The sequence below is a fragment of the Natator depressus genome, chromosome 2, assembly GCF_965152275.1.
Source record: "Natator depressus isolate rNatDep1 chromosome 2, rNatDep2.hap1, whole genome shotgun sequence".
NCBI lineage: Eukaryota > Metazoa > Chordata > Testudines > Cheloniidae > Natator > Natator depressus.
In genome coordinates, this window is record NC_134235.1 from 76,751,723 (window position 1) to 76,767,657 (window position 15,935).

At 43.4% G+C, this 15,935-nt stretch overlaps 1 protein-coding gene across 1 annotated transcript in view; it reads left to right on the forward strand.

The window, feature by feature from the left end:
- The first annotated feature begins 13,999 nt into the window (after nt 1–13,999).
- The window catches only part of CDH2 (cadherin 2), a 173,145-nt gene continuing 171,209 nt past the window's right edge, over nt 14,000–15,935 (forward strand). Inside the window, exon 1 of the mRNA XM_074944457.1 lies at nt 14,000–14,580. Coding sequence (XP_074800558.1) covers nt 14,506–14,580 — 75 coding nt within the window. The 5' untranslated portion in view covers nt 14,000–14,505. The remainder of the gene's footprint in view (nt 14,581–15,935) is intronic.

Below are 15,935 nucleotides of genomic sequence, written 5' to 3' on the forward strand. Positions count from 1 at the left end.
GGTGATCCCTATTATACCAGTTATATCTGATTTTTTTCCCTTGGGGTGAAAATTATCCTTTTACCATTTATTCACATATTTTAATCCATTTAACATAATGAGTATAAGGATTATTTTTTGGTGATGAGATCATTGTGTATCATTGAGAACTGGTGCCTGACTGGGGAAGATGATCTTGTGAAAAGGGCTTATTGCCCTGGCTTTGGCAGCCCAAATCTACACCTAAGCTCTAATGCTGCTAAAACTTAGTTTTAATATATTACTAGGCTACATTCCCAAATCTTTTTAAGAGCCCACTATACTGATGAGCAGGTCATGCAACCCTGTATAGTTTCCTCTCTAAATATTAACAGGGAGAAAAATATAACTGAAGTATACTAAGTTCCAAGATATGTGGCAACCAAAGGAAGCCATAGCTGTGGAAGAGAGAGGAAAAATAAGAATGGAGAATAGATGAGAGATAAAGATGAGCAGTAATCAGGGCTAAAATGGCAAAAGCTGGTATGAAATAAATAGTACTTAGTGAATGAGCCTATTGATGTCTTAAATTGGTATTTCAAATAGCTTTCTTGTGGTTTTTCTCTATATCACATATGATAAAACTTCATGTCAGCAAACTGCAGCAGAAAAGAACATAACATGTAATGTTACCATTAAAATAGCATTAAGAAGTCTTGGAGGGGAAAACAAAGGAAACAGAGAAAATAGTACCTGCAGTTATAAAGTAGTTCATTTTGTCTGACACATAAGGCAATGAAGACTTAAATTTTACTAATGGTAAGGAATTTGCACTCTTTACTATTTCAGTCAAGGATTAAATGTCATTATATCCCATCTGTATATATATGCCCAGTGGTAGTGTTCTGCTTTTATATATTGGACAACTATATCTCTGGTCTGAAAAGAGTACTTCTCAGAAGATACTTTATTCATTTATAACATTTTAAAAGCTATCTGTTTTAGAGTTTATGATATTAATATTAATCTAAAATGTCTGTTAATCTAAAATGTTCATACAGTATAGAGTACACTAAATACCATTCAGAAGGTCACTTCTTTTGCTTAAAAGAAGAAAACCAGGAATATATCAGTAGCTGTAGTCCATATTAATTACTACATATACACCTTCTCCAAAATACCTTTTGACAATAATTTCTGAATGCGACCCAGAGCTCACCTTAAATGGGATCTGATTCAACTGAGGTCCATGGGATTCTTTTCATTTGCACCCAAGGACATTGGATTGAGCTTGTGGTGTAAAACCTAGTATTTGCTCTACATTTCTTATAGGAGAGAAATTCTAAACATAAAGCAATTGCTCATGTCTTCAAGAAAGATAAATTATCTCTCTTTTCTTAGCACCGTCAGGTTTTGGAGGCTTGCCACTTGCATTTGCTGGGACTTTACAACATACTGTACAATATTCAAATAAAACTATATTACATGGTGGGAAACCTATGTTAACACCGGTTAAAGTTTAAACTTCAGTTGTGCTAAAGTCAGTAAACTCAAAATTAAGCTTCCCATAGCATCCTTAACTCTGCTCCATTGTGTGTACGGCAAATGTCTTTCACTGAAAAACTGTGTGATCATGTGATAGAACATCCTATTATAATGTATAAACATAAATATATTAAAAGATAGGGAAGAACTCACTGCAAAGGAAATCTCAGCAGCGTTAAGAACACAGTTTCTTCTTAAGTACAAGGTAGTACATAAAACTAAAATTGTGTTAAGTACTCCTTGTCATTCATCTTGTTTTAGCTTTGCCTGTGAAACAGTTTCCAAAGCAATCAACTCAAGAAAATCCTGGACTTGTTGTGCAAGGTTTTTATCTGCATGAATCCCAATAAAATCAATAGGAGGCATGTAGCTAAACCCTTTTAAAATGTACCCTGTAGCAGTTCAGCCATCAACTTTAAAAGTAACTTTCATTTGCTAAGTCCCCAAAGTCACAGGATTGCCTACTGCCTAATGTTCCTGATATGAATTTTGTTTTCCATAAAATAAGACTTTTTATTTTCTTTCAAGACAATAACCAAAAATCATGTCATTGCCTTTGGACATAATGTCCAAAGCTGAGCCTGTTTTTAAAATTAATCTCATTATTCTGTGAAAGACATTGCTACTCCTTTATCTGTTGAAGAAATAGCCTCCTCTAGAGAGTCAAATCTTTTATTTATCATTTCAGTGTTAGCTACAGTTAACTCTGTTATTTTAAAGATGTTATCTTCTCACTAAAGAGACCTGAAGAGAAAAAGAGGTCTGTTAAAAGAACACATTTGTAAACCACTATTACTCTTTGAAGGTTACCCCACATTGTGTGTTTTTATCTCCAGGAGTACAGTAAATAATTTATACACACACATGTGGATATATCTTTGCTGAATAATAACATTAAGAAGACTTACTGCATCTCCAACTAAAAACTGTATATGAGCCATCACCTATCACAAAAAGTATGATGTGTGCTGGATATAGATGGATTTAAATATATATATATATGCAGAAATCCTCAATACATGAATTACAATATAGGTCAATTGTCATGGTGTAAGAAACTTGGCAGTGTTCGTTTAAATATGTAGTATCCAGAGTCTTATGAAACAGTCCTACAGAATTCGATAGAGATGACACCAGTAGGAGTCTATAGAATTTTAAAAAGATTATACAGAAGTTATTTCTAGAGTGAAATTCAATCCTCCACCTACATAAATTTTAAATATTCAGACTCTACGCATGTTGAGTATGGAGGAGATGGGGAAATGAAATCCACCCCACTTCAACATAGGCCAGTGTGTGGAGCTGTTGTACATTTGCTTCAATAGGATACAGGTGCTCAGTATCTCTAAAAGGCCTGATTCAAAGCCCATTGAAGTCAGTGGAACTGTCCATTGACCAACTAGCATATGTTTAAAGTACGCTGCCTTATTTATACTAAACTTTTAGAAGTGTTAGGTAGACTGTGTTAGCTAACACGATTTAGCAGCATTTTTAACCTAGTTTATCCTTACTCAGGTGCCTAACTTGTGAGTAACTCAATTAAAGTCAGTGGGACTACTCAAGTGCTTAAAGTTAAAAAAGGCACTGAATTGCTTTGCTTGTTCACGGCCTTTATTTACAGTGGTTTTGTTCAATAAAAAGTACAATGAATTTTCCTATACTTTTCTCATCCATTTCTTCATACAGGGGGAAACTATCCAAATTATTCTTCATATGTGATGTTAGGGTGGTTAGGCCTGTACAAAAGATCTCTCTCTCTCTTTTTTTTTAATGTAAGGGCTATACCGTAGATTTTCCAGCAAAGCATGCTGTGTCACAGAAACAGAATAATGAGTGCTGCTTCATTTTTTAATAGTGTATTTATTTTAACAGACTTTTTTTCCAAAGAAAATGTGGATCCAGATGAATCAGTGGCTGTTTGGAGAGCCCTATGGTTAAAATGTTTTTATTATTTCATGTCCTCTTAGTTTCAAACTAACAAAACTTTACATTGATATCATATTGATTTTTTTCAGACTCAGTTTGATACAAACAAATGTAATGCTGTCCTTCAGTTGACATTGGCAGAGTCAAACTTTTGCTCAGATTTTACATAGCATGATTTTACATAGCTGAAGATGCATCGGCAAAGTATTCTATTTATCATGATTTCACATAGTTAGAATAATGTGTATTACTTAGTAGTAAACACTGACATAATTTCATTTGATGGGATTTTGCATTATAAGATTATTATACAGCTCATATTCGTATGATGTAGAATCATGCTGAGGAGGAATATTGCAGGAGTCCTAAGGTGTATTCAGGTTAGTTTCAGGCTTAATTCTGTATTTCCATTCAGGCCCATTGAAATAAATTTGCGGACGTTACATCATTCGGGCCCTACCCCCCCATATCACTTTGTTACAGACATTTTGGGGGGTGGGGGTAACTGAACTCAGAGCCCAGTACAATTGACTCCTCCCCCCAGCCCCCCAATCAGCCCAGTTTCCATGTGCTTGTGAGTTTTTCACAATTTTGCTGTGAAATTTAAAAGTATGAAAAAAGAGTGGAGGGAAAGGCCCATAATACTTAATAAAACAGATTCCTTAGGTACTTATTTGAGAATAGATTATGCCTTTCTTTCATAGATTCCAAGGCCAGAAGGGACCACTGTGATCATCTAATGTGACCTCCTGTATAACACAGGCTGTAGCACTTTCCCCAAAATAATTCCTAGAGCATATTTTTGGGGGAAACATCCAGTCTTGATTTTAAAATTGTCAGTGATGGATACTCCACTACGATCTTTGGTAAATTGTTTCAACGGTTACTTACCCTCACTTTCAAAAATATATGCTTTATTTCCAGTCTGAATTTGTCTAGCTTCAACTTCCAGACATTGGATCGTGTTATACCTTTCTCTGCTAGATTGATGAGCCCATTATCCCCGTGTAGGTACCTATAGAATGCACTCAGCTCTCCCCTTAATTTTCTCTCTGTTAAATGAAATAGATTGAGCTCTTTGAGTTTATCACTATACCACGTGTTTTTGAATCCTTTAATCATTCTCATGGCTCTTCTCTGAACCCGCTCCAATTTATCAACATCCTTCTTGAATTGTGGACACCAGAACTGGACACAGTTTTCCAGCAGCATTCACCCCTGTGCCAAATATGGAGGTAAAATAATGTCTCTAGTCCAACTTGAGATTCCCCTCTTTATACATCCCAGGATCAGAGTAGCCCTTTTGCCAAAGCATCACACTGTGAGCTCATGGATTATCAGAAGATTATCCACCCTGACTCCCAAATATTTTTCAGAGTCTCTGCTTTCCACAATACAGTCTCTCATCCTGTAAGTATGGCCTACGGTCTTTGTTCTTAGATGTAAACATTTACATTTAGCCATATTAAAATACGGATTGTTTGCTTTAGGCACAGCCCTCAGCAAGGGGTGGTAAGTAAGGTAAGGTAAGACACCTCTCTGAGACTCAGTACTCTCCCTCCTTCCCCCTTGACCAGGTGGAATAGTAATTTGCTGTAGTCCTAAATGAACAGCAAATTGACACTCCCTACATCAGTTCAATTGTGCTGGGTAGTATTTCAGGGCAGCATGGCTACGTGAAGCAAGTGCTCCATCCATTCCCTGTTCACTCCCCATCACTCAGCAATATGTATGTGTGCAGGACTTATTTATCCCTGTGTGGTGAAACATAAGGTCCAGATACGTCACTGAAGAATTTCAGGAAGTTGTGGTTCTTACTCGCCCTTGCATGGTGTGTCGCCCAAGTCTCAGTCTAACGTTCAGTTATTAGATAAATAATAGTACTTTACATTTACTATACTATATAACATCTTCTGTCCTGTGAGCACAAGGCGATTTACATTCATTAATAACTAATGCCTCGCAACAACCCGTGAAGTACTCTCACCATTTTTCATAAACTACTCTCGATTTAGTCTTGACACAGGATTTTGTTCAAGATGTGGCTGTAATTGACCCGTGAAGTAATAATGACCACACAATAACCAAATTCAATATCTTCATGGGAAGCAATCAAGTAAAAAGGCCCAGGGTTTTTTTGACCATGAAAATAACTAAAGCATTGGAACAACTAAACAAGAGTTGTGGTGGATTCTCCATCACTTTAAATCAAGCTTGGACATCTTTCTTAAAATATGCTCTAGCTAAACCACAAGTTATTGGGCTTAATACAGGAATTGCTGAGTGCAATTTGATGGCCTGTGTTCTTCAGGAGGTCATACTAGATGATTATAATGATCCCTTCTGGGCTTAAAAATCTATGAAAAACTTCAACGTGACACTTTAGAAATGGGATTTTTTTTTTAGCACATGGGCCCTAATTAGAAAGAACCTTAAAATAAGTGTTAAGGAATTAAATCCCTAGCATCATTTCAGAGGCTATTCAAGCATATCTCACTAGAGTTCAGACTCCTAAACAAAAGGAAAACAAGAAGCAAATACAGAGTCAAGTTTTTCAAAAATCAGAGCCTAAAATTAAGCACCTAAATCCATAGTAAGATTCCTAAATTATCTTAACATGTGGAGGGGCCATACAGAGGTGTGTGTGAGGGGGTGAAGGGATGGGGATCAGCTGTAATCCCAGTTACATCCCTGCCTAGGTACATAGGCCAGTACAGCATTATACCTAAGCGTGTTGCCCAGTTTTAAACAGGAAGTCTGTGGCACATCCAGGATGAAACCCCTATCCCCAAGCTCCCAAATGTCTTATTTAACCACAGGAGTATGCCTCCACACTAAATAAGGCTTTACGGATTTAATGAAATGCAGATTGCTGACCTGCTCATGTAAATGCATACAGCATTTAGGGATATTTTAAACTTGCATTATTTGCACAACACAACGAAAAAGTCTCCAAAATGTCATTTCAAAGAACAAAGCCATTTTGAAGTCCTACAAATATAAAAAGCAGTCAACACCAGGAAAAAATCTTTTTTAATCATCAAACAGATTTTTCTGAAAGTATGGAGACTATTGCTGCGATAGATTTTCCACAGTGTATCAAATTTTAACCTGGAGTGAATTTTTACAGCCAAATTGCAAGGCTTTGAAGAGGAGCACTACTATAATTAACCTTAGTTGTCAATAAAAGCAATTCCTGTGAATCGTGAATCCACATCTTACAACATTTCTGAGGGCTCTAAACTTCTAGCACCACTGGACCAGAACCTTGAAACTGCCCCTGGTCTCTTTTTTTAAATCTGCAATTTTGGGTACACAGTCTATGATCTAGAACTTACGTAATTGTGCTTTCTTTCTTTGAAGTATTGGAGGACATAGAATATAAACATAGAATAGAAACAGAATATAAATAATTTCATGATGCTGGGCAGCTTTGTACTCTTCATCTCCCAGTTTCCTCTATAGAAAATACAATTATCACCATTACAAAAGAAGGCATCATAGGGCACAGGTCACTTGCTGGTTTTAACTAGAGTAAATGGTGGATTCTCTGTAACTTGAAGTCTATACATCAAGATTTGAAGGACTTCAATAACTCAGCCAGAGACTATGGGCCTATTGCAGGACTGGGTGAGTGAGGTTCTGTGGCCTGCAATGTGCAGGAGGTTGGACTAGATGATCCTTCTGGCCTTAGTCTATGAGTTTATAAAGTATCTAGAGAGTAGAACTACTGTTTGTATTGATAGTGGTCTTTGGACTGAAGGTCTGTGAATGCTTCTAACACTTCATATCTGAGAAATATTAAAGTACAAATTTATTTTCAGTATTACATCCAAAAGGACTACTGAGTCCATCCCACCTCCCACTTCGCCCCTCTGTGTTCCACTCAGGCTACCTCCTTCTCCACATACTCTGGGCACTTGCCGAAAGTGAAAGCACACTGCTACGGGGTAAAGAGAAGTCCAATAGATGCTATAAGCATCTTTCCTGGCCAGGTTCTATTGCATGATTCTTTACTTCCCAGAAAGTTTGTTTCGTTAATATTCTTTATATTATTTAAAGTTATAACCCTTGGAAGCCAGGTAGTTCCCTATGCTGTACTGCCTGTCCATAACCTAGCAAGGAACTACCACTACCATGTTTTTCCACTTGGACTGTGATAACTTCAATAACTAGAGTTGTGTGTGCTCACAAAGCGAAGAGGTGAGGGATTGGGGAATCTACTAATTAGTTTTCCTGTGGGATTTTAATGTGGGTTTTCTGAAACCCTTGAGTTTTTCTAGGTTGAACTAAATTATGTCCATTATCCTTATGCTACTTAAAAAATATATAGTAAATGTAAACAGTGAATTGGTTATGGCATGAAGCTTTTTAGCATTAGGTCACCAGTTCAAATGTAAACTGGAAGTTACCAGGGTGAATTATAATCAACAATTTCATTAAAATTGTTCTTTTATATTTAAATATTTTAATGTAAATTACATACATTTTTATTTTTAAAAATAAACCTACTTAACATTACATTTGAAATTGACTACCTATATTAAGACCTAAACTTACTATAATTTATTAAAATAATTTAAATTAAATAAAAATATGAAGCAGTACCTGCTTGCGGCCAAAGTTTTAAAGAAAGTCCAACCACTGAACTGGAGGAAGTCACTGGCTAAGCACCTGAAACCAGCGTTTGTTGTTGAAGGACCAGATCCTCCAAGTTATTTAGGTGTTTAATTCCCATTGACTTCCCTTTGAAGATCTGGGGTAAGGTACCTAATCCGCTTTTGATAGCAGTAGCTTCTTCTGCAGGTAGAGAGAGAGAATATTTTCTTCATTCCAGTGACCAACTCATTCAAAGCTGAGAAACCAGCTAAGAACTGAAAAAGGAAAAAAGCCTGTTTTCCTCTTCCATTCTATGAATAAAAATCATGAGTAAAAAAAAACAAATCATCTAATAAATAAGAAATGAGTCATTCACCATTTGCTAACATAATAAAAACAATAAAAACTAAGAATCCGAATAAATGTGTGGTAAGCTATTACTTAAATGTGTCTAAATATAATGTATCCTCCTGGTTAGCTAAGGAAAATATCAAATTTAGTACAAAGGCTGTATTTAGTTGCAAATCAACATTTTAATGGTTATCAGCGAATGAGAATCAACTTTTCTTTAGGAAATAACTAAAAAGTACAGATGCAAAACAAGATTAAAATCAATAATTTAAATCCAGGTTTCCTGCTTGGTGATTTAAATAATTATTAAAATCAGTGATTTAAATCACTTTGATTTAAATCAATCCACCCTGGAAGTTACTGCCATCCAAAGGCAACATATAACTATTGATAGTGGGGGGGAGGGGAAGGGGGTGCGGAATTTAAAGGTTCTGGTGGTATGCAGTGAGATTCAGGTCAGGCACACAAGAGACAAAGGAGTTTTGATTTATAGAGCTGCTTCCCATTCCCCACCGCGCCTTCCACACCCAATCCAAGACGGCACCACCTTGCCCAACCCCCTCATAGCTCCTTCCCCACTTACTTCTCCCATCGATTCCCCGTTGGGCACGGCACGTGCTGGAGCGGGCTCCGGACACTGTACTGCCGAGCATTGGTAACTGTGAGCAAGGAAGGGACAGGACTCAGCGGGCTTCCCTGCGACCACTCCAGCAGAGCTTTGCTACCAGCCCGGTCTCTCTTCCCTGTTCCAAGCACCTCCTAAGGGGCCTAGTGGGAGTGCTAGGTGCCTGTGCCTTTCCCAGGCATGTCCCTCTCACCCACGTTCAGCCCGATTCCCACCCTAGCAGAAATCGGGGGAAGAGGGGGACATGACCCTGCATACTCCCCCCTCCACCCACCGCACATCACCTCTGCCATCATCTGCTGACTGTTGGGTGACCTACATGAAAAAGTTTGGTAGTCTTAGTCCAGTTCCCAGTGCCCATTTCACAGAAACTCTGGTTGACAAATGGCTAGAACGTTTGTTGCAGATTTAACATAGACTGAACTAGTTTTTCAATGATACAGGTGCCTCCTCAGATCAAAGTTGAGCTCGATTGCACTGGCAGAGTGATGTAGGAAAGCTTGCTCCAGCACTGCATGTTCTGTGGATAGAGGACAAAAGTCACCAGCGGTGATGGTGATCCTGGCACCTTTCATAAGCATGAGATTCACCTTAAAATAGCTAGATTAAAATGTGCTCTTCAGTCGGTGGGTTTGGAAAAGCATGAGCTGCTTTGCTGTAGGAGCATCTCCAGCAGTGGGAAAATGCCGTGGGCCAGATACTGATCTTAGTTGCAATGGTGTTGTCATAAATATAAAGGGAAGGGTAAACCCCTTTAAAATCCCTCCTGGCCAGAGGAAATCTCCTCTCACCTGTAAAGGGTTAAGAAGCTAAAGGTAACCTCGCTGGCACCTGACCAAAATGACCAATGAGGAGACAAGATACTTTCAAAAGCTGGGAGGAGGGAGAGAAACAAAGGGTCTGTGTCTCTGTCTATATTCTGTCTTTGCCGGGGATAGACCAGGAATGGAGTCTTAGAACTTTTAGTAAGTAATCTAGCTAGGTACGTGTTAGATTATGATTTCTTTAAATGGCTGAGAAAAGAATTGTGCTGAATAAAATAACTATTTCTGTCTGTGTATCTTTTTTGTAACTTAAGGTTTTGCCTAGAGGGGTTCTCTATGTTTTGAATCTAATTACCCTGTAAGGTATCTACCATCCTGATTTTACAGGGGGGATTTCTTATTTCTAATTACTTCTATTTTTATTAAAAGTCTTCTTGTAAGAAAACTGAATGCTTTTGCATTGTTCTCAGATCCAAGGGTTTGGGTCTGTGGTCACCTATGCAAATTGGTGAGGCTTTTTATCCAACATTTCCCAGGAAAGGGGGGTGCAAGTGTTGGGAGGATTGTTCATTGTTCTTAGGATCCAAGGGTCTGGGTCTGTAGTCACCTAGGCAAATTGGTGAGGCTTTTTACCAAATCTTGTCCAGAAAGTGGGGTGCAAGGTTTTGGGAAGTATTTTGGGGGGAAAGACGTGTCCAAACAGCTCTTCCCCAGTAACCAGTATTTGTTTGGTGGTGGTAGCGGCCAATCCAAGGACAAAGGGTGGAATATTTTGTACCTTGGGGAAGTTTTGACCTAAGCTGGTAAAGATAAGCTTAGGAGGTTTTTCATGCAGGTCCCCACATCTGTACCCTAGAGTTCAGAGTGGGGGAGGAACCTTGACAGGTGTCAATGAGGGAAGCATCCAATCCTTTGCCAGCAGCTTGTTGAAGGCTGAAGGACTGAATAGAAAGGTCTTGTGAAAGCAATTTTTGTTTCATGGTATGACTTTTTCTGTTCAGTAATTTCATGGCAGCAACAGCACCATGAAAAGTGTCAGCCAGCCCCTGCATGAGGTAACCTTCCAGGGGCACAGCTATTATTTTCCCAAACATTTTGGAAATGGATGTGCAGAGAGCTATGAGGGGCCAGGGCTGATTAGATGCTGGGTAATTACTACTTTATTATGTTAGTGGACATTCTGTTTATTTTACATATCTATAGATTGTTTATATTGTACATTTTGCATTTTTTTTAAAACATCTAAAGTTTTAGGTAAATGAAAACAATTCTCAATAAATAAAATAAATAGGCAACTGTTAATAATCATGTCTACTTGCATAGAAAGTACAAATATAAATCTATTACCCATAAAAAGTCACACTTTAGCCTCGCTATATTATTTAACAAATGAAATATAGATAAGACAGAAATATCCTTAGACCAAGGAAGCTTGGGGGAAAGATAAAAATTGATATTGCTACCTGCATCCAACACCATGCTCGCTCAAGTGCAAACTCGGTAAACTCATCCTTCTACCCCTATCCCATGTTCCAATCAGCAGCAGTGCAGCTCAGGGTTACTTTCAATGAGTCCTGGGCTGAATTTCTATGCAAATCTTCATTACTGGCCTTTGCAATTTCTATTTATTTATAGTTCTTTAAAGAAATTAATACCAACTGTTTGTGACAACATACAACGTTATGGGCTCACGGACTACAGCCTTTTTAAAAGTCACAAAGTTGTTTTGCAAAACATTGGAGCTGATTCTCCTTTCTGCTAAGACCCCTTAATACTACTCTGGTGACATAAAGAGCTCCAATAAATAAGCCACTAGGATTTTACAGCAAGACAGCTGATTAAGAGATACATTATGGGTCAATTACAGGAATGGGTGGGTGAGTTTCTGTGGCCTGTGATGTGCAAAAGGTCAGACTAGATGGTTATGATGGTCCCTTCTGGCCTTAAAATCTACACGTCTGTGAACTCATGCCTGATATCTCACTGTAAACATACTTTTTTGGTAGTAAAGATATACTTGTAGCCTAAGGCTATGTCTATACTACAGCCTATGTTGGCAAAATTTATGTCGCTCAAGGGGGTGAATATTCCATCCCGAGTGACATAAATTACAGCGACATAAGTGTTCGTATGCACAGCGCTACATCAGTGGGAGAGCTTCTCCCGCCAACATAGCTTAAGCCACTTACTGAGATGGTTTTGTAATGCCAACGGGAGGGCTCTTTCCCATCAGCATTGAGTATCTTCACCAGACCCGCTGCAGTGGTGCAGCTGTATAGTACAGCTGCGCTGCTGCAGCCCTGAATGTATAGATATATCCTAAGAAGGCTCCCCCTGTGGCAAGGAACTGCTTAGCACAACAGTATGCCTCTTCATCCCAGCTTTTGTAATAGGGTGTGGGGCTGGGATAAGGTGTGGCATGAAAGGAGAGGGAGAAAAAGGAGTGTGGTTTCCCATGGCCCATATAGGCAGGGTTTAAGGTGAGGAGAGGACAGCTCTCCCATCTTTGTTGCAAGGGGGAGAGGGCTTCTTTCTCTCTCTGGGCTGGGTAAAGACCTGCATGATAACTCATAAATGATTGGTATTTTGAAGGCTGAAGCTAATGAAATCAACATTGCACTAGTTTGTAGATGCTCCCCTCCCCATCACTAACTAAATATAAAGATACATACAAGCCTTCCTCTCAACATCTCTGCATGGCAGTTCACATTATTATTTTCAAATCAACAAGCAAAACAAAGATGCTTTTTTCCTTGCAAGTTCAAGTTTAAAATGAGATGCTTTAAAATAAGGAACGCACCATTTTGTATCTGCTGCTTGTGAGAGTGTCTAGGGGGCTAACACTATAGATCCTTTCCTTCCTATGTCCCCGGATGGGACCTCTGATGCATGGACACAAAACAACTTTGCTCAGTGACCTGTGGGTGCGGGGGAATCCTTGCCAGCGCAGCAAATGACCCAGCACTGATACTTGCTGCTGTAGCTGTTCACTCAGCAACCCTCCTCGTTTCCGTTATGCTGACCTTTTTTGGACCCCACCTAGGCTGGGACAAGGTGTGGCATGGAAGGGGAGGGATCAGATGTCCGGATCAGAGGTCAGCAACGTGTCCATACAGGGACACAAGTGTCTGTGGTAAGAATGACAGGTTTCAGAGTAGCAGCCGTGTTAGTCTGTATTTGCAAAAAGAAAAGGAGGACTTGTGGCACCTTAGAGACTAACAAAATTATTTTGTGGTAAGAATGTTGAGGTCCCTGGTAATTTTTCAAAAAAATAAATGACTGAATGACATTAACCCCCCCCCACCCCCATGTCCCTCACGAAGTACGGTAATTTTGTCAAGTATCCCTTGCACAACAGGGTGGTGCTCACCCGTGGTCCCGATATTAGGGGCTTTGTCTGATATAGGTGTCTATAACCTCCCCCATTTTTCACCCTTACTATCTGGTCACCCTGGCTCCAGCCTTTGGAAACATTTTTTGATAAATTAGGCCGCTAGATAAACGGCACTCGCTAACCAAGTAACAACCAGTGACCGCAACTTCCGAACGGGCTGCTCCGAGCAGGGCTTGGCGATGGCGGGAGAGGTGTGAAGCCAGGGCAGCCAAGCGCTAATTTCCCCGCCCCAGCAGGTGGCTCGTCGCGATCGCCTTGCATCAGACAATGGACGCGCTCGGCGCTTCCTACCGGCGCCGGGAGTTTGTTTGTTTCTTTTGCACGTTCGTTTCCCTGGCGAGGCGGGAGAGGGGGCGATTGCTCTCCTCCGCCCCCAGCCCTTGCCTCACTCTGGTTTTTGTCCCGATTACAGGCAAAGTTCCGGGCTCATTTTTAGTATTTGTTTGTTGTCTGGTCGCGGTATCCACAAGGGGCCGGGGCATTTCCCCCTCCCCCGGCTTACAAGAGCTCAGCCTACATTTGCAAACAATTCACAGACACCCCCAGTGACTCCCCTCTGGCTGCAGCAAACCCTCTTCTCTTGGGCGGCAGCTGCTGCCCACCCTGTGGGCGGATGATGCCTGGCGGGGCAGGGCTGAGCTGCTGCGGGTAGTTGGGTTCCCATTGGCCGTGCGGCCGGCAGGGAGAGCCAGGGAGGAGAAGCGGCCAGGCGTAGGGAAGGCGTATACACACACGCACGCCGAGAGAGAGGCAGCGGCTGCTCCGGCTGGCATTGTTATCATTGTGCGAGCGGAGCGGAGGGGTTTGTGCGCGGGGCTGCTCGGGGGAGGGGAGGAGTGAGAAAGTGACGGGGAGAGAGACTCGGGAGCGGAGCATGCAGCAGAGCGGGGGCAGCGGCGCGGCGGCCGGTGCACAGTGGGCTGCCCGCTGCGAGGAGACCTGCCTGCCCTGAACTCAGCCGCGGAGGACGCGCTCCAGGAGCAGGGAAGGCAGCAAAGGAGCCGCTGAGGAGCCAGACCCGGCAGCGGCACTACTCGCCCCCCTGCCTTTTGTTTGCCCATCCTCCTCCACCAGCCCATCCCCTTCTCTCCCTGCACCAAGGACGGGGGGAAGCGGAGGAGCAGCCGCCTGACCCGGTGCTGAGTTTAACCCGTTCTCCGTCGCTGCACCCTGCCCAGGAGCCAGCTCGAGCAGCCCCCGCAGTAGCGCCACGGGCTCGGTGCCAGCCCAAGGGGGGGGCAGACAGCGCCCGCAGCCGCCCTTGCTCCGCCGATCCCCGCACTTGATCCGCATCCCGAGACCGCTGGTGGCCGCCGCTCCCTCCCGCCACCCACCCCGCCTCCATGTGCCGGATAGCGGGAGCGCCGCCGCGCAGCCTGCTGCAGCCGCTGCTGCTGGTGCTGGCGGCCCTGCTGCAGGTAACGGCGGAGGGGGGTCGGGGTTGTGGCTCTTTGTTCCCCTGCTCGCGGCGACGCCGGGGAAGGGGAGCAGGGGACTGGGAGGGGGACACGGATGGTGTCTCTGCTGCGCTGCCCCGCAGGCTCGGTCTGTCTTCTCTGACCCGGCAGGGGGCTGCAGGGAGCAGGTGGCTGCTTTGAACGGCTGGGGCCGGAGCGAGGACCCCCCCACGAGGAAGGGATGGGAGCTGGTGCCTCGCAGCTTGGGAGAGGGGGTCCGCTGTGCCTGGGAGCTGGGGGGAGGGAGGGCAATAGCGGGGGGTCCCATTGTGCTTGGTGGTAGGGCTGGGGGCAATAGCGGGGTCCCCTGGGGTTGGTAGGGCTGGGGGGGGCGGGCAATAGTGGGGGTCCCCTGTGGTTGGGGGCGCTGGGGTTGGGAGGGCAAGAGCGGGGATCCCCTGGGGTTGGGAGGGCAACAGTGGGGGTCTCATTGTACTTGGGCTGGGCTAGGAGCTGGTGCGCCTTTTGCTTGGTGGACCGGCTAGTAGGGAGGCAGGGGCGGACTTCGGGTGGGGACCCCAGCCCGTCTCGGGGCGCCACCCCCGAGGTGCTATCGGTAGGGGGCACTGCGCCCCGCAGCCCGTCTGCCAGAGCTCCGGCTTTGGAGAGGGGTCTCCGGGGGTCGCCCCCAGCGCTCCGCTAAGGAGGAGCAGGCAGAGCCGCCGCCGCCTCCCCCAGCCATGTGCCCGCTAATCCTTTCCCGGGAAGAATTTAATCAGCCGCCTCCTCCGCCTGGCAGCCTCGGCTGCCCCCGCTGCTACTAACGGGGAATTTCCATTGGGACAGCTCCTCAGTCTGAATGTATATTACCGCCCTGCCCCCTCTCCCGGGAGGGGACCCTAGCGCCTGGGAGGACAGGGAGTGTCTGGCGCCTGGCAGGGTGTCCCTGGGATAGGGGTCCCCTTCACTGTGCGGGGGAGTGGCTCTGGAGCAAGGGTTGAGTATCCTTAGGGTGGGCGGATGCCTTTGGGATTGGGGTCCTGTGCAGCCTGTGTTGGGGGGGGGGGCGGGAAATGAGTTTAGGTGTCCCTAGAGTGGGTGAGTGTCTTTGAATGGAAATCCTCTGTCTGTGTGTGTGTGTATGTTGAGTTGGAGGAGGGGGGAATATCCTTTGGAGGTCGAGGGAGCAGTGTGTATGTGGGATAGGGTGATCAGTGTGGGTGGCTAGGTCCCTACGTTCTGGGATGGGTATCCCCACTGTGTGTCCTCCTCGAAAAGGGTTTTGGGTGCTGCTGGCTAGGGGTAGGACATTGTGTTTCTGGTGGCGGGGTGCACGTCAGACTTAGGGATGGGGGTTTGTGGGGTGGGGTTACCCA